This window comes from Gymnoscopelus braueri, assembly GCF_963280865.1.
Source record: "Gymnoscopelus braueri genome assembly, chromosome: 21".
Lineage (NCBI taxonomy): Eukaryota > Metazoa > Chordata > Actinopteri > Myctophiformes > Myctophidae > Gymnoscopelus > Gymnoscopelus braueri.
In genome coordinates this window covers 31,019,496-31,036,742 of record NC_137623.1, presented here as the reverse complement: position 1 = coordinate 31,036,742, position 17,247 = coordinate 31,019,496, and the positions used below count along the sequence as shown (strand labels likewise).

Below are 17,247 nucleotides of genomic sequence, written 5' to 3'. Positions count from 1 at the left end.
TGCGCCCTGCACTTCACAGCAGCCTCCCTCGTCTTCACGCGCGCATGAAAAAGGGGACAGAGACTTGATCCAGGATCCAGATTCCTCACATGCCTGGCGTTCTGGGCAGCCACTCGGATCGCATCAGGGCCCGGTTGGAAATTCATTTCAGCAGGCAAATGTGTTTAGCAGGTTGCCGCTCTAAAACAAATGGACAATGAGTTCACTCTGTGATGCGGACGAGGTGGAAACAGAGCGAGAGTAAGAGAGGGGGTGATGGTGGACGAGCTCAGAGCGACAAGCTCTGTGCTGAGAGAAAGCGAGGAGGGCTTTCTGTTCTCGTTCCCCTGCATTTCATCTGGGCCCAAACCAGGAAGCTCTGCAGCGATCTACACGCCTGATAAATAGGTGTGGACATCGAGGCTCTTTTAAGAACAATCTCAGGCCTCTCCACAGATGAGAGATCTTTCTCGGCCCTTGCGCACACACACGCAGACAATTTCACACCCCAAACTCCCTTTTTCCTTTTTGCACCCAAACACACATGGTTTCGAGACCTATTGTGAGAGTGCTGTAAGTGATAAAAGCTGTTTCCTCCACACGTTCACTCCGCTACGCATTCAAACAGAGAGAGAGAGAGAGAGAGAGAGAGAGAGACATAAAAATACCCCCGACCCTTTTTGGGCCAACGGCGTGAGGCGTTCTGTGGTTACCGTCTCGCATAAACAAGCACGGGGTCCAAGCGAAGACAGCAATCAATCTTAGCCCCGGAGAGAGAGAATGAGAGAGAGAACGTTTTGGGGATGAAGAGAGAGAGAGAGAGTGAAAAAAATAAAAGAGAAGTCAAAGAGAGAGAAGCCCGGGGGTTGAGGGCCCGTGTGATTTATTAAGACGAGGAAACGAGGAGTTCATTTCGAATTTGTTTCGGGGCGAGCGAGAGGAATGCGACGGGGGTTGTTTGAACGAGGCCACGGGGCGGTGTTGATGTAGGTGTTGGGGGAGGCAGAGCGTGGTGATACTGGCTCTTTTTATGAGCCCGATCTCAGTGGTGCCGACAGACGGTCAGCCCTGTGGGCCTCAACACACGCACACACACACACACAAACACAGAGCGCGGTCCTTTTCGACAGATGTTCGCTTTCACGGGAGATCGGCAGAGTGATCAGTGCCTGCTGTGATATGACCAACAGCCCCACTTGTGCTATCTCATTAAGCAGTTTTCACCTTGTATATCACTGCCTTGTAGGCCAGTTTCATTAACCATAACGTATGGCAACAGGGGGGCGGGCCTGAAAAGCCCATTCTCGAACCACACCATTGACTGCCAAAGCAGCCCAGTAGGCCCACCGTGGTCTTTTTAAAGACAGAGGCAGCCCACTGTGGTCTGGGTCCATCGTCTGACCTCAAACAGGCACCCGCTTTGTGCATTGTTTGTTTTAAACAATGCAGCCCTGGACACAATGGCAGGCTAATAAAATTAGCCGCCACAATAAAAAACAAAAAACTACATATTTCGCCGCAACTGTCTCTGACTAGACTGCTTATGTTGTGTTTGTGTGTGTTCTCTTCTCTCTTCCCTCTCTCTCTCTCTCTCTCCCTCCCTCTCTGTTTCCTTCGGAGGCGAGGCCTGGGGTGCTCCTGGCCCCGCAGGTTGCTGTGCCAGTAAAAGTGTCAGACTTCATTACCGCACTCATTAGAGAAGCAGCCTTTAATATTGCGAGCTTAATAACTTCCAGGCCAAATGCGGAGCACATCACATACAGTTAGCGCTGAGAGGCCGAGGCCGGGCCCTGGCAAGGCCCTGATCCAAGCCCCCACAAGCCTCCCACAACGCTGGGCTGGAGGTTGGCCTGCTTGACCGAGCCACAACCCTGCCTGCCTGACTACCTGCCTGCCTGCCTCACACTTAACCTGATCTATATTTGGGTTGCGCACCGAAAATAGCGGATTTACAAGCTCGCAACAGCTTGTAGATCTGCTATTTTCAGTGCATGACGCCTGCACGCAGCTAAGCATAAATCTGGAGCTGGAAGCATAATAAAGTTATACAAAGGGCACTGGCGGGGGCTACCTTCACATTGTTATGGATACAATCACAAAATGATTCATATGCACTATATGAATGGGAAGTTTTCAATAGGAAAAAAAGAAACATGGTTTATTTATTTTTAATGCAGCCAATAAAGTTTTGGAGGCCTTGTAAAACTATTTTGGCTTACTAAGCGATGGAGGAACTGATGTAGACGTGGGTTAGGCCTCACCCCGAACTAACAACTTGAATCCGTCAAAAACCCTGTACCGTGTGTGTCAGGTTACCGTGAAACACAACTGACCTCATGCTACAGCAAAACGAAAAACGCGGACATCGACAGATCTTTCCGTCCAATCGAATAATCAGATTTCCTTCAAAAAACATCAGCGGTTTGGGAAAAAAGAAAAAGCTGCACACATGTTAAAATATATTTTGGTTGGCTGTCCGATTATAAAATGTACAAAAACAGATAAGCATCTTGATTTGTGTTTGAAACTGAATATCTGGAGACATCGGGCTCCGTTCAAAGTGTGGGCGATTGCCGTCAGGTCACTCATTAGTGATTATGGTCGACCTGTGAGTCTGCATTATTGAGCAAAAAAGCCTTCAGGGATTCCCAAAAATGCTTTGGGGGACGTCTTGATATAAAAACAATGAGAGGAATGTGTTGCGTTCGAGCAAAGTGGAAAGAGAGTGGAGCCAAGGCCAAGGAAAGCACAGGAGCCTGGGTCCTGTTTGGAGGACCTACAGTGCATGCCTATTTCCCTCCTCTCTTCTGGACCATCACGCGATTAAATTAATGCGATACACTGTGAGATACACTGTAAAGTCATGAGTGATACTTTTACCACTTTCAACCTTTTCAACCCTATTTTGCGCATGTCATTATAGGTGAAAATCCTATATTAAACTTGCCTTGTCACAAACATAATATGCCTATATATGGAGATGGACGGTGGGCGTCAAAACGTAACATGCCCAGACAATGCGCAGACAGTTATATAAAACTTGCTGGTCACGCTCTGACATCGCTCTGTGATATCACAAGCTCAGGGAGGTTACCACATAGGGCAGCGGTTCTCAAACTATGGGTCGCGACCCAAAGTGGGGTCGCAGGAAGGTGCCGTCGGGGTCACGCATTTTTATCAAGAAACGGTAAAAAAATAAATGGGAAAAAAGTGAGGTCGTTGCGACCAACATGAAGAGAGTACGGTCACGTGACTCCTCATACACACACAGCTCCGCCTCCAACACCAACAGAGAAGCACAACCAGCAACACAAGAAAACACACAAACTGATTTAGCTGTTCAAAAACTATTTACTTAGGAATTATGTTCAATATGAACGGGTGGGAGAGCCATTGTGGGTGTTTTTGTTACTCTGAGAGCGAGAGGGTACAAATACATGGACCACGGGGTCCATTTGGTTCCATCTGTACCGTGGCGGAGTTACATTTAGATTGTGATGTAACGTTAACGTGCGGGGAGATAATTCTCACAGACAGACAACCAGAACAGTTACCAACAGCTGTCACAACTGGAGAAAAAAACGCCACGGTTGGTGGCCAAAGATCAAATCGAGAGCTGGATTAACCACTTAAACCCCAGCATCCATATTGTTGTGTTGCATTGTGAGCTTGTCGATCTGCTATTTACAGCGAAAGCTTTCCCCACTATAATAGAAAACTGAAAATACATTAGCATTGAGCCCTGAGGGACTCCGACTACCCATATGGGGTTTAAGTGGTTAAGAAACCACTTTTATTGATATCGTAGCGTTAGGGGGGGGGGGGTCGCCAAAGTTTGAGAACCCCTGATATAGGGCATGCCTCACACGGAACTCCGTTCAAATGAGGGTAAATGAGGTAAATGTGCAAATGAGGGTAAACCTCAATGCTCTTTTCGAGAATAAATAAAGGTTTCAATCAAACTCCATGTGGGCATAAAAGGGACACAGATAGACAGAAATCTCCATATACGGTAAATGCATAACCAGGTGGGACCCGAGTAGGCCTGCAAAACATTTAATTTTCATCACTAGGCACTGTGAGCTTGTACAATGGATATTTTAGCTATTCAGTGTACGATTAAGTATATAGGGCTTAAGCGTTTAACTGAGGGTGTAAAAATGTGCTGTGTGGAGAGGCAGAGACAGAAACAGGGAGATAATAAGAGTGCAGCAGCAAACGAGAGATGGAGAGCAACAATGCCTGATGAGAAAAAAAGGAAACTTGTCGAGTAGAGAAAAAAGGGGGGGGGGGTGTACTGAAATGGAGAAACATAAAGCAGACCCTCTCTCTGGGCTGCTGCTTCGTTAGGTGTGAAATTGCCCGTGGGTTGTCGCCCAAATTGTGGAAGTTAATTGAAAATATTTACATTAGCGTGACGGGGGGAAGGGTCAGCATCCTCGGCATGAGGCTGTGACGCGCTGGCAGGGAAATGGGCTCGCTAATTAGCAACGCGCCTGATGGAGTCCATGCTCCGCGAGACCAAGGCCTCTGCCGATTGTGCCAAGAAATACCCCGGCAACACAACTCAGGAGAGTCAGAAGAGAGAGAGAGAGAGACAGAGAGAAACAGAGAGAAACAGAGAGAAACAGAGAGAGAGAGAGACAGACAGAAAGGGAGAGAGAGTTTAAAAAAAAGGGAAAAAAAAGGAGCGTGCTCTAGCCTTCGTTGTCAAAAGCGTTCACGTTGAGCTAAAATTCACGGCTGTTTCAAACAGCTGTCAGCGGCATCTGCAGCGTTCATGAAGAGCGGAAGCCTGGAAAACAGAGTTGTGAGTTGTCATTCCCAGAGAAAATCTAATTCCTTGATAAATGGAAAAAACTCCTGGAATCCTAGAAAATGTATGGAATGCTTTTTGTTCCACTCGTTTTTGTGACATTCCCCCCAAAATGATTTCCCCCGATACAAATAACTAGCCTGAAAGAATGAAAGAAAACAAAACGCACACAAACACACACATACAATGTGGAAAAAGTTGAATTATCTGATGGTAGGATTTGGTCCCCCCCCCCCAAAATGATTTAGGTCTTTACCGTTGCACCTGGCTTAACATATTGTTCCACCACCCATTGGCAACACTCGTCTTTCAACCACAAATACAGAACGAGAAACCGCTAAATTCATTTCAAGACCTTGGCAGCTTATAAAGCTCTTTGGAGGGCTTTGTAACACCCGCTTCCCCAAGTCAAGTGTTAACAATTCTGGCGGCTTTGAAAAAAAAGCATATAGAGAGAGATCGAAAGGACATTGAGACCATTGAGGTGGCTGTAAATGAAAGCATCGAACGTGACTGATTAATACGCGGCCTGCGGCACCATTTCCACTGTGTGCTTAAAAGTTAAGGGGCATGCAGGCGAGCTCCCGCAGCGGGAGCTCATTTCTGGAGGTTGACGCCACCTGGGAAACGCTGGAGCGGTGAGTCAGACATCCATTCCGAGTGTCACCACGCTGGGACACAATTGAAATCTATGGCCTCTGCCACGCCAAATTGAAGAGCGCCAGGTCTGTCGCCCCCCACGACACACAATGTGGTGTGTTTGTGTGTGCGCACTATACTAGGACCACCACATTTAGCGCAGTGTGAGGTAAGCACGGTTATTAAAACGTTGAAAACGGTGGCTTTAAAAAAAACACAAGTACAGTGGCTGAGCTTAACGGCCGGTCGCCCACCTCTATCCATCTGTCTCCGTCATTTGCGGGTAACACACACACACACACACACACACACAGAGCTACTCACCGGCTAGGACAACCAGTCTGTGTTTAGCTCCATTCTGCCTGCGGTACGGGGTGACTTCCTCGTATGTGGGCACATCTGCCGTGTCGTACATATCACTCTTCTTACACTCGTACATGGACTTGTTGGTTTTCTTGTCTCTCCGGCTGAGGCGGAAGCTTCTCCTGAACCCAGCTGGAGGGGGAAGAGAGAGAGAGAGAGAGAGAGAGAGAGAGAGAGAGAGAAGGAGAAAGAGAAAGAGAGAGAGAGAGTATGAAGAAAGTGTTAACCAGGTTATTCTTACAATGTATGTATGCGCATGGAGGTGTGTACCTTTGTTTGCACATTTGTCTTTCCAGAGATACATTTGAACAGTGGTGCATGTACAGTACTCATACGCCTGCAGCTGTGCACTTTAATTTATGATCAGTTCAGCATCTTGGCGAGCAGGCCAAAGGCCTACAAAAATGTCCAATACCTCATACTTATTATTGTGTAGCTCAGCTTCATGACAAAGATCTCTGCTGTAGGTGAAGGAGCTACAGCGTAATGCATGGCCAAGCGGTTTCCCTGGATCTCACATTCAAACAGTTTATTCACATTCTCCCCCGGTAACACATTTACATTTCTCCTCTTCTACATAGCTTCTAAATGATGTCTTTAAGGCCGTAAAGCGCTTTTCCCCCCCAGTGCTTTAATATCTGCACGACGCTATAAAGAATGTTATGGCTACATCCTCATACATTTTCTCGCCAGTTGCAGCTTATGCTATGTTGTGCCGTTTTCCGACAAAGTACGAGTGACTCATCCTCTTGGTTTTTTCGGGCTCGTCTGGAGCGTTTGACAGGCGGCGGCCTCTCCCGCCCGCTCTTCACTACGAGGTCACACTAAGATGCGGAGAAGCTGGGACCATTTCTGGGTGTAATTCTCTGCTATGTGGATTTACTGCCAGTTGCTTCATGGTTGTCCACTTGACATAACCGTCCAGCAGCAATTTCCCATTAGTTCAGGTTGTGCTTTTTTAGACAGTGGCGAAGCATTTATGTGTGTGGCTGTGTGTGTGGCTGCTTTAGAACACGATTATGTGCTTTGGCTGGCCGCGGGGTAATGCTCGCTCGGTGACGAGGCTTGCTTTTACGACAGCTGTCACATCTGATTGGTTTATCGTGCGGTGTCGTGTCCTCGGAACACCGTCGCAAAGGCCTCCTGGCATGCCGATCTGGTGGAGTGTGGCTGGATCTGATGATCTACAGCGGCATCAAAATGAGAAATTTAGCCCTAATTTTTGAAGAGCACCGTTTCATATTCGCGACAGATGCTGGCTAAATGCAGCAAATCTCCAAAACACAGAATACATCCAACATCCAACGTCTGTAACAGGGCCACAGCTCATCTTCTGTCTACGCATTGCTGCTTTCCATTTCTCCTTTTAATGGTGATCAACAAACTCAGGAATATGATGCAAGATGTCCAAACAAGATTAAGGCAGCATGGAAATTATGGAGTGAGACACCCCGACCCCCACGGTCTCTTAATATGTTCCACAACATTCAAACTACTGGGGCCATGCAGATGTGCGTTCTTCTCAGCCCGTTCTTTTCCAAGCCGTCACTTCATAAATGGATGCAGTAATATGGACCTTAAGTATGCTGAGTCACAAATGAAACACACTGTAAGTCATCGGCGGAGAGAATAATAACATATATGCATGTACTGAACATGTGGGTGTCTCGGTGTGTGTGTGTGTGTGTAGTGTGTGTTTGTATTATTTTCTTTGTGTGCAATGGTCAGGCCAGCATGTGTGCGTCCTCCCCTTACCCATAATACACAAGCACACACGTGCCCAAGCGCTGGATATTGTGTTACATTGAACATTTAGGGCAGACTTTGTTCCATTGTGGGTAAGTTGTGGCTTAGGTTGTCTGTGCCATTTCTGCTGCGGTGAATCTACTCATTCAGCACCCTCGCCCCCCTCCCCCTGCTCCGGCCTAGCCCCCACCCAGGGAGTATTACCCTCTGCCACACAGTGGAAAACATACACGCTTTGGCTGCAAGCTGCCCTCCCGGAATGGCACAGAAATACACCACACGCTGTAATCAATGCCATCAAAGGTTGACATCATTCGAAAAAAAAACTAATTTGGGTATAATTTGAATGTTTTCACATTCAGGATTAATACTCCCCACAAAAGCCCGTGCGAGTAGAAACTTCAACCAACGGCACGGGTTCGACTGCCATTCATCAAATTATACGAAGCGCTATAGCGGCGTTAGCTATTAGCCATCAGGGTGCGGGTTGTTCCATTCGATTTTCGGAGCGGTCTTGGAGCGTGAGGTGCCAGAGTTTCATTGGCTCTGTCCTTTGTGCGGAGGAGGGGGATGTGTTGTTTTCCTTGGGGGGAGGCAGGTGCACGGCGTTTCATTACACCGCCAGTCAATACAAATCGGCGTTCCCCCGGCTGACAGGGGCCGTGGTAATCCGGAGCCCTTCATAATCACTTAAACCCGTGTGGACAGCTCCATCCAAATAACGTTGAGAGTTCTCCTCCTCTTCCCTCTGCCCATGGGTAAATAAATCAAATCCTCATGGAACAGTGAGCAGAGTCCACCCCCCACCAGCACCACCCCCCCCAAACCTGTCTTCATCGTAAACCCCCCCACCATCACACCATCACCTCATCTCCATTACTGATGGAGGGTGAATTAGACCAGGGGGATGGAAATTAATTCGATCCAGAATTAAGGAATGAAACAGACTTCATTCTAACAGTTTTTGTGTGTGTGTGTGTGTGTGTGTGTGTGTGAGTGTGAGTGTGTGTGTGTGTGTGTGTGCGTGCGTGTGCTTGTCATGAAAGCCTCAGCTATGCTGGAACAGCAGCATGTGTGCACAGCCTTGCCGGAGAGACCAGGTTTTCCGATATATCTAGCCTGGCACGAGAGCTGCTGGTGGAAAAGGAACGCTAGATATGCATGTGGTGCAGGGACCTCGAATGCTAATACCTCTAGCTAACAGCGTGACAGGTCAAATCAGGTTTATTGACCACAGTTCTAATTTGAGAGTGTCCCTCGCCAGGGAGCCGGCCAGTGGCATGGCTTCTGAGGTGTCATAGTGTGGAGGGGTGTTGTGTACTTTGGGACCTGAAGTTAGAAGTTTCCTTGCTGAGGTCGCACACACACGTACCCTCTAATGTTGTGCACTGCACCGTGACTGGGTAATTGCCACCATTGCCACTGAATATACAAACACGCACATAACTCTATTTGTAGTCTCTCACACACATACTGAAACACAAACACAAACACACACACACGCGTGCGCACAGATACACATAAACACACACACACACACACACACACACACACACACACACACACACAACGTTGAACATACTTGTACAAGTAAGAGACATGGAAAAAAAGATCAAGGGTACTGTATATCAAACACAGTGTAGTACAAAATACACAATCTGTCACTACACACATGCATGCCTACATGCATACATACCGTACATACATACGTACATATGCACAAACACACTCACACAAACACACACATTTGCCTGCAATTTGCTAATGCTCCTGCCCATTTTCCAGTGTGATAATATCTTACAGCCACGTAGGAAATTCAGCATGTGTGCAAAGAAAGCACCCGGAGGCCTCCACAAACTGTGAATTTCTAACTGCCCTCCTCTTGGACTCACATCCTGCGAAACGCTACTACCACGCCTGTAAAAGAAATGATGCAAGAAATGTGACCAAGAAAAAAGGAAAAAAACAAAACACAAACGTACATAAAATATAACAGATGCCTCTTGAGAAAATACACAGATTCAAGACACGCATCTGCCGACTGGGCGTCTGAAAGCGGAGATGCCTGAGAACAATGCAGAGAAGGGGTCATGTCTTCCAGACGCCGAGCGTAGGCGCTCGGTGAGATGACAGGGAGAAGAGAATAAAGAATGACTGCCATTTTCCCTCCCAATCAAACCTCCATCTTTGGGGTGGGAAATGGAGAGAGTGAGTGAGAGAGAGAGAGAGGGAGAGAGGGGGAGGTTTTTGTGGTGAAGCACAGAGGTAAAGAGGCCCATAACAAAACCACCTGTTGTGCCCCCCCCCCCCCGTGTGTGCAGTGCACCCCTCCGTCTGAGGTGCGGTTGCTCTAACGACAGGAGACTTCTGCTGACAGCTCCAGTACCATCTTGGGCTGTCCCAGGGGGACCCACCACCCCTCCCCCTCTCTCTCTCTCCGTCTTCAGAACTAATGGAGACGGCATCTCTGGAATTAAGCGAGCCGGCCTTGGCAGCTGGAGATTAAGTGAGCATTACGCTCTCAGGGCCCCAACGTTGCACGGTGTGCGCTGTGTGGTTTAACGCTGCAACACTTAGCCCCGTTTTCGGGTGCTGAATGTGGGAAGCATTACCGGTTCTCTTGGGCTCATTACGTATGCCCATTACAATACCGTGTGTGTACCCGTATGTGTAGTGCATGGCATGCATGCTTGTGTGATTCTTTTTCAGGCTGGGATGGTACATATGGCACATGGTAGGAGGCTGCGTGGGACGGCTGACAGGTTCCACTTGTCAGCCATCATTACAACATCAGCAGAAGGAGAAAGTATCACTGCACTACAAAAACACTTTCACCAAATCCCATTCATCTGTTCAAATGAGCATGTCTCAATCAATAAATAACCCTTACTTCCTGTATTGTAGCGTTTTGCTGGTTATGGGTTTCTTCATGATAAAAGAAAGCGACAGAGGCTGACTGCGACTTGGATCTCTGAGATCCACATTAAAGACAGCAGTTGAGCCGTGAGTCGCTGTGGGCCAACAAACGATATTGTAAAACTCATCCGGAAAAGCCTTTGTTCCCAATCCCCACGTGCCAGACTCCCACAAGGTTCAGAGAGGTTCAAAAGCGAGAGGAGAGGAGAGGAGATGAGGTGATGAGATGGGAACATACGAAAAGTAGTGGACCTGTCCAGAAAAACACACACAGAAAGTCATGTGTCCTTCAAATGCTCCCATCTCCAGGGTCCCTCCATGTAGTCTAGTTGCTAACAGGCATCTGCGAAAAGGATTATGGGTAGTAAAGTGGCTTCCGGGGCTGTCCCTGAGAGACCTCCCTGTATCGACAACTAAAGCCCCCACAACAAACGGCAGCTTCCGGACAAAACCGCGACGAGTGCGCACGTACCTTGGCCCGATTCATGGCCACAGAACTGTCTTGAACTGTGCTGACAGTTCAAGACGCGGTGTCCTTCGGTATCCTTCCCTTTTTAATGAAAAGTGGTGGTCTTTTAATGGAGTTTCACTGAGGGGACATGATGTTGGATGTTAGATGAGTTGGCTAAATGGCCTTCAAGGAAAGAAACAGAAAACAAACAAAATTGAAAGCAAGAGAAAAAAATACTTCTTAGCCATGACGTTTGAAATATGTACGCATAACGGTGAACTCATTAGGGTGTGTTGGGGGGGGGTGGGGAGAACACATTCTGGGAGTAGTTTCCATGGCCCCAGCTCTGTGCAATGTGGAAAGTGGTACCCGACCCAAGTGTTACACGCTTATACAGTGGAATGGGCTGCCCGAGCCCTTTTGGCTGCGATAGGTCAGTTTTGTATCAAGCACTATTTGTTTTTCCCCCTCTGTCGTATCCCACAGCTCTTTGGATTCAGGAATGTCTCGTCTCCAAATGTAGCTCGATGCGCGATGCCTCAGTGAAAATAAGAGAAAACACACGCCAGGGCTTTTCTCCGCACCAGCCTCCACTGCAGTGCTTGCGGCCGGTAGCGCAGGTGGGAGGGCTACAGGGGTGGAGGGCTACAAGCACCAGATGCACTGAGCCTATATGCTGTTGTTCAACTGGAGAATATGCACAACAAAAAAACACAAAGAACAAAGACGATTCCGGAATGTCTCTCAGCTACTGAGACGGGTAAAAGAACACCTGTTAAGCTGCTGTGTATACCTGCTGCTCTGTTGGCATCCTTATGCTGGAAGTCCATTAAAGCGTGTATTGTTTCAATTCTACGCCGTAAGGTTCATCAGCACTTGGACCCAGACCGAGGGAAAAACCCAGTAATCCAGGGCTTACGCTGTGCCCCTATGTTTTGGCTCCTGCACATCCACAGCTAGTGAACCTGCAGACAGATGAAATAAACTCGTTTTGGAAATGGAGCGTTTTTTATTTCAGTTTATAACACGTCTCCATTTTTCCACAACCGGGGCCTTAATTGGATTGCGAGAGGCTGATGGTTTTCCCAGCCCACTTTTCCCAGCTCTCAGAGCCACCTCTCTTGCTTTCCCTCCATGCATCCACCCATTCTTCCATCCATCTTTCCTTCCGGATGTTTGGTGTGTGTATGTGTGTGTGTGTGTGCGTTGTTTTTTTTCTCTCTTCCAGGATCTTCGGGGATTATGATAGCAATGTGAGATGTCACCATGCCTACGCATCCAAAATCGCGAGGCCAAGTGTCGAGTTTCTCTTCCTAGGACTGTAGCTAAATTGCGTTGACGGATCGCAGGGAAAACATGTCTTAGTGTTTCTTCCAGAGAAGGAATGGGCCTTGGGTGTCAGTGCGACTTAATGATCTCTTTAATTCTCTGGACTGAGACAGAGGTTCCCGAGCACTGCTGTCTTAAAAAAAAAAGGGGGGGGCTGTCGGGGAAGGCATCTCGGGACACGCTCTTCCTCCCGAGCTGGACTCCGTTCTCCAGTCAGAAGACCTGGCTCTAAGACCGAGCTGCATCTCTGGGGCGCAGGAATGCACTCGCCCCCGAGTAGAAACTCAAAAGTCGGCTCTTGGCAACGCGAGCTGCAGACGTTGCATCACTGACAGAGGTATGGAAGGAAAACAAACTAAAAGACTAAAAAAGACAACTGTCCCCCAACCTCCCACTGTTCCCCTCTAGTTCCCTAAGCAACCTCAGCGGCATTGAAAAAGCATCTGTACATTCTAGGATTTCAAACTATTAGGGCCAGGCCAACTCTAAATCATACAACCACATACAACAGACTGAAAAGCCATGCGGCGACTACGCTCACAGCGGAAATGTTATTATTATAATTTAAGATTTTTTTGTCTTCCACCACCTCCACCCGCCGTTCTCCCATTTCAGTTAAACGTCGTTCGGACTGCCGGGAGACGAGAAAACAAGGCAACAAAAAAGAAAAAGGCAGCTTTCTCTCTGTTGGAAGAGTGCTGCTGGTTGTTTGAGTCGCGACTCTAGTGCCGAGGTCGGTGACCTCATGCAGAGGGCAGCGTGACAGTGAGGGCAAACACGGTCGGAGAGCAAGAGAGAGGGGTGGGGGGGAAAGAGGAGGAGGGGAAAATTTGGGCCAGTGTTTTGCAGAGGTCACCCCTATAGGATGACAAAGCACTGATTGAGCTTGGCAGACATGGCTCAAAGTCTGTATTTATAAACTCACGCCTGCACTGGATCTGCTGTGAAATCTGGTTTTAGCAGGGGTGGGGGGGGGGGGGACCAGTCCGCATCCTGACCTCAACACCAAGGAACAGAAAGGGAGAGAGAGAGAGAGAGAGAGAGGCAGAGAGAGAGATGGACAGAAAGAGGGATTTGTGTGTGTGTGTGAGCCAGCCAGGACGGCCTGTGGTCCTACAGAGAGGACTGTACCTTATGATTTGTCAGTAAAATGACAGTGGTAATAAAAACATGATGAGGAACATTCTCTGCGCAAAACAGGGAATTGGAACCAGCGCCGTGGAGCAGGCCATAGAAGCGGAGCGGGGCCCGGTAATTGCCATTAAGACCGAACCCGGGACCACATCAACGGCACCGGGGCCATTGCTGGACCTCCAGAACAAAGCGTGGAAAACAAGGCGTCCCTCTAAACCCAAACCCCATCCAGAACTGTTCACAGAGATGTCTGTGTAGACCCACAGCAGAGGCAGGATAAGTACTACATGCTGTAAATCCATGACAGACACAGCCAATGCACTCATACTGTCAGTGAGGGAACAGAAATAGCAGAGTGTAAGCTAGCGGCAAGCGTACCGCCGCGCAACTACTCCCTGTGTCCCGACATGGGAGGCCGAGTTCAACAAGTTGCAGCATTGGGGAAAAAACACATAAAGATATGCCAAGTTTATGAATGTTGTTCATAATAAGGTATGATGTAATATCTCTGTGATGACACACAGCACGACACACAGACATCAAAGGAAAACGAGAAAGGAGCCACAAAGATGGAAATAATGGCACAATCTCAACCACTTCCCTCACTGCTTCACGTATCTACCACACAGCTATGGCAGGGGCAGAGGACACACAGGATAGAAGAAGACAGCGTCTCACCTAGGTGGAGTCCACTATTATAGTCGGCATCCTCTGGTGACGGGAGGAGAGAGAGAAAGAAAGAGAAAGGCCAAGAAAGAGGCACATTATGTTATAAAGAGCACAGTCAGACATTAGCAATAGAAAGCCACCCATCTGTAATGGTTAAGAGCACAACAGTACAAGGCAACAGGACGAGTAGAAAACCAAACCAACACACACACACACATACACAGACATGTACAGGGAACCCAAAAAGACATCAAGTACGTTTTGTTAACTTGCGCGTTACCGTTAATCGTTGGTGACACGTCGGTGGATAGTTAGGCGTCTTTGTCTAGAATCAAAGCTCATGGAATGTGCTTGCGAGCCTAGAAGGTTAGGGCATGGATGAGCTCGATGGTTGGAGCCAAGGGTACGGGGAGGCTGTGCGTGTGAAGGGGATGGAGCATCCATCCCCCTGCTGGGATTAAATGATGTCTGATCTAATGAGTGTGATGAGTTAGCCGATGAAAGATGAAGAGCTGGACAACAGTCTCCGTCTCTGGCGCTGTCTTCCGCAGCGCTAGCGGGAGAAATTGACAGTGACGCCTGATGTTCCCCTTGAACAATATACGTTTTGGTTTGACGGCGAGGAGATGAGCCAAACGAAAACAGGAGAGCAGGGGTACAGAGGTGAGATGGAGGTAAGGAGGTGTGTCCACCTCAGTATGAAGTACGACATTGAAAGGGAACCGATCGGAAATGGGTTTTTATAGTTTTTTGCATGTTGCAGAGAGCGGTATACCTTCAATATCCACAGCTGTGAGTGCAAGCGAGGTGAGGAATGAAAAAATGAGTTGGCATTAGAGACAATGTCGGATTAAAAGAGACACGTTGAGCGGTGAGAGAAAGACAGGAAAAGACACCTACCAACTTCAACCAGCACATCGTCTTAGAAGAGCAGAAAAACAAAGGACAAACAAATGACAGAACACATGAGTTAAAATCTGGAGTTCTTGCAGCCTAGACAGTCTAGACTAGAGAATGTTAGGCCTCAGTTAGTAGCATACTTTATACTGTAGAAACAACATTGGATGTATGGAACCGAGTCATTTCTCTTACACACAATTGCAATATGGAATGTCTTTCCCACACTTTTGCAATTTGTTTTTTGAAAAATACTCAGCTCCACTGCCATGTACTGTTGATTGCTATTGTCACTATTGCACACCGCAAAATCCTAAGGAATGGACCCTTTTACATTCCCAGAGTTAAATCAACACATAGGATTTTGCAGTGTACTTCTATCATTACAGGTATATTATTAATATTTTCATCATGTTCCTACAGAGAACAACTATATTAGTATTCTATTGTTTCTATTTGGATAGAAAAAAAAACCCTCTGTACAGTTACCTAGAGAGATACAGCCTGTGGCGCATGGCTGGGGTGCATCCGTGGTCACTTCATAGAGAAAAATATTTTAGATCTATTGGCCTCCAACAGGCCACCTATTATTGCAAACATTGCTCCGGGGTTATTATGTGTTAATTCAGTGACTACTTAACATGCTTCGTATTTCACTGTGAAGCTGGTAAATAAGAAGTTAGAATAAATGCACTACTACATAGCTCTCAATTAATTTTGTATTCTTTTAACAATTCCATTTGAACAAAAACCCAACCATAAAACATTTAGCCACCGGCTGAAGGCCAAAATAGAGATTTATATCCTACGTGATGGTAGCAAAAAGACGGTGTGTGTGTGCAAGACGCACACAGAGAGAGGGATACGCAATGAACATTTGGAGGCACTTAAAGACGCTTCCTCCCCTTCACGTGTTCCCAATTGCGCCAAACAGGGTTAAATCAAAACATACAGAATGCCATTTACCAGAGCCTGGGGCTCACCTTTCAGCACCACGTTCATTTCCCAGAGCGCACCTTAGCTCGGGAAGATGTTGCATCACGGCAGAAGGTAATGGCTAGCCATAACAGCAGTCAGGAGTGATCAGGAACCAGAGGGCCTTTTACCTCCAAGGCGATTTCATACCAGAAGCTATACAGGCCTAAGCTTGGCATTGTTACATTTTTTATTTCATTTTATTTTATTTTAGCAGGCAGTGTAATGTGAAACCCCTGCATTTTATCTGACATCTTGTTTCACATGTTAATGTATGTGTTCACAGCAATGTTCCCCATGATGCTGCCTCCGCCCATTGTAATGTGACATCTTAAGTAAAACCAGCTTCTGAACGCCGACCCTGAGAATCATTGGTAGGGTCGGAATGAAGCACAGGAGAGGGGAGCCTTAGAGAGAGAGAGACAGTCAGAGACAGAGAGAGAGAGATCAAGACAAAGCGAGAAAGGGAGAAATAAATGGAGGTAAAGGGAGCGAAGAACAGGAAGATATAGGGATACTTGAAACATGAGAGGACAGAGAAAATGTGCGTGAGAGATATCTGCAATCTTTCAAAGTGCTGCCCTTATTACAGTGTGTACGACTTTCATCTGGTGCCTATCTGCATACAGGAACAGTTCAAGTAGCCTAATGGTCTTGTAACATTGTTCGGTAACATTCCTCGCCTAATAAAAACCGCATGCGATAACGCCGCAGAATATAAATCGGCAGGCGAAACACTATATCCGAGAATGCTGCCGTGGTGGAAACATACTGTAACATTGGCCTTTATTTAACCGAAGCCTGACATTTTGCCTGATTCAGTCACGTTACATTCTGATCTGAGAGCAGTCAAAGCCGGCTGAGTAGAGCCGCCATACCTCAATGATCAGATCTACTGTGACAGAGAGAGACAAGTCTGTTATTTAGCGAGGAGTGGAGCTGTAGCTGCCCACATTGTGGCTATATGCAGCTTCATATTGCTACTCAGCATGAAGTCAGCCGGTACACTAGCCAGTCAACCCACTTACTGGACGTCAGCCTGGTTACTGTATCATCAGCCAGTCAGCCCAGTCACTGTGTGTCTTATGGCTGACTCCCCTATGGAAAAGGACACACAGTGAGGGATATATCGCAAGTCGCCCAGATGCCATGGTTAGGCGGTGGAGGAATAGAAGATAGAAATAATGCAGATGGCCGAGTTAGACGGATGAACGGTAGAAAGAATGCAGGTATATGCTGGGTGTAATATCTTATGTCTCTGTGGTTAGGGACACCCGTAGTTGACAAGGTCCAGGCCACAGGGTAGACAATGATGCTACTGCTGCACATGTGG

At 47.4% G+C, this 17,247-nt stretch overlaps 1 protein-coding gene across 1 annotated transcript in view; it reads right to left on the bottom strand.

Moving 5' to 3' along the window:
- The window catches only part of mpp7a (MAGUK p55 scaffold protein 7a), a 160,535-nt gene that overhangs the window by 17,725 nt on the left and 125,563 nt on the right, over positions 1–17,247 (bottom strand). The window contains exon 13 of the mRNA XM_080417489.1: positions 5,759–5,929. Coding sequence (XP_080273615.1) covers positions 5,759–5,929 — 171 coding nt within the window. The remainder of the gene's footprint in view (positions 1–5,758; positions 5,930–17,247) is intronic.